Below are 1,959 nucleotides of genomic sequence, written 5' to 3'. Positions count from 1 at the left end.
CGATTTTCCATTTGATAAATAAAAATAAAAATAAAAATAGAAACGTAGGGAGTATAAGAGATCCCTTATTCCATGTATTTTGATGATTATACACCATTTTCTTAGCGTTTTATTTGTTTTTTTTTTCTTTTTCTTCACAAAAGATAACCCTATTTTCTCGCAGCTGAAAATCCCAGGAAAAAAAAAAAGCCATTGAAATTGAAAGTAAAAAAAAAAGTAGATAAAAAAAAAAAAAAAAAGGAAAAAAAGACCTTGGATTTTGGAAATCTTAGGTCCCCTGATGATCGTTCTCCTCTCCATCGTCGGTGCCGGAGCCTGGATGCTGAAGGAGCATCGCGGTGAATGGCATATGCTGCCTGACTCCCGCCGCACCACCCTCCATCCCTATCGTAGGAAGCCGGCAGATCGGTGGCGTTTCGAAGACCGGGTTCATAAAGAACTGGCCGGCGCTGCTATGGTTGACATTGATGTCGGCAGGAGAGATGCCCGAGTTAGCGGAAGAGGACGAGAGCGGGCCGGAGGAGGTTGAGAAGGAGGCCGGTACGGTACCGGTCCCGGTGACGGCGATTATGGAGGGTTCGGCCTGGCGGAGGAGCCACTCGATGGTCTCGCCATCGGATCGGAGGTTGAGCTCGCGGGTGAGTTGAAAAATCCTGGCGGCACAGAGCGGCGGCATACGGACTCGGCGGCCACGGCCCTCGACTTTAGTGTGGCGATCCTTGTTCCCGGAGGGTTTGCGCTGGGCAACGGCCAGGCGACCGCTGCCGCTAGCCTTGCCGGCATCCGGCTGTTCCTGTAGCGATAACTGAGATCGAGATTGACTGCTGGAGGCTTGAGATGCGGAGAGGAGAAGCTCCGAACCCATAAGGGTTGGATTGTCACAGATTAAAAAAACAAAGAAAATGGATGAAGAAAAAAATTCCCCTCTTTCTCGACTGCTTTTCTTAACCTCGGTTCTTTTTGGGGTTTATTACGAGGAGAGAGAAAGAGGGTTTTTACGAGGGAGGAAATGGGAAGTATGAGAGAGTAGCAGAGGGGGGTCTTTGCAACAGAGAGCGAGGAGGAGATAGGGAAAAGAGGGTTTTAAGAGGAAAGAGAGATTTTTAGGTGGTGGTGTCGTACTTCTCGAGAAATTTAGGGTTTTTTTCAGGAGAAGGAAGTGATGAAGAAGAGTCGGAAAAGAAAGGGGACTGGGGAGAAGCCAAGCCAAGTTTCCGTACTACGACATTTTTACTTTTCGCGGACCGCGGAGGCAATATCTTAAGATTAAGATTGGGGAGAGTTTAGTGTTTACACTTCACTGTAAAATTTGCTGGAAGATTCGTTCAACTCAGCTTTCATTTTGCATGAAAACAAGGAAAACGAAAGGATTCCAGGGGCAGGAAATTCTTTTCACTTCAATGATTTAGCATAGCTCATTATCCATCCCATTAACTGTAATGAAGAATGGTAGCTCAACTAATTCAGTGGGAACATCCTTTGGCTTAGACGAGCTAGGGAGAAGAAAATGGCGGCCATAAAAGAACATTCTGGTTAGGTGAGGAAGATTTCTTAGACTTCATCTAGAAGAGTAGACTAGATCTAATCTTAGTCTAATCTTAGCAATATTTTATCCTAAAAACAATTAGAAATATATTTTTCATGATTATAAGTTTCCTAGAAATCTTCAATTTAAAAACTTGGGTCATATTAGTGCCCTTGGTTGGAAATGTGTATCAAACTAGAAATGTTACCAGGGAATTTCTTAGAAATTTAAAAGATTTTCCTTGTAGTTATTAGCTTAATTTTTAATAAAATAATTAAAAATCATATTTTGTGTATTATCAAATACACTTAGATTTAAACTTGGATAATGTCGATTATGTGATAAATTTGATTATGACTTATATCATGTAGGGGTCAGCATGAACTAGTTTAATCTTTGTCTTATTCAAGTTTTCTTACTTGATCATGAAAAAT

General features: G+C 42.1%; 1 protein-coding gene across 1 annotated transcript; it reads right to left on the bottom strand.

Moving 5' to 3' along the window:
* Positions 1–268: 268 nt before the first annotated feature.
* LOC137943576 (transcription factor TCP15-like) lies at positions 269–865 on the bottom strand. Its single transcript, XM_068789057.1, has one exon. The coding sequence runs from the start codon at positions 863–865 to the stop codon at positions 269–271; it is 597 nt and encodes a 198-aa protein (XP_068645158.1).
* Positions 866–1,959: the final 1,094 nt, after the last annotated feature.

The sequence above is a fragment of the Aristolochia californica genome, unplaced genomic scaffold (assembly GCF_029961685.1).
Source record: "Aristolochia californica isolate CCGP_79_NKW_82.1479 unplaced genomic scaffold, dmAriCali1.0.hap1 SCAF_11, whole genome shotgun sequence".
NCBI classification, from domain to species: domain Eukaryota; kingdom Viridiplantae; phylum Streptophyta; class Magnoliopsida; order Piperales; family Aristolochiaceae; genus Aristolochia; species Aristolochia californica.
This window is presented reverse-complemented; position numbering and strand designations above follow the sequence as displayed.

Bases quoted from the DNA above. Each gene is read 5' to 3' on its own strand.
- LOC137943576 (XM_068789057.1), bottom strand. From the start codon at position 865: ATGGGTTCGGAGCTTCTCCTCTCCGCATCTCAAGCCTCCAGCAGTCAA.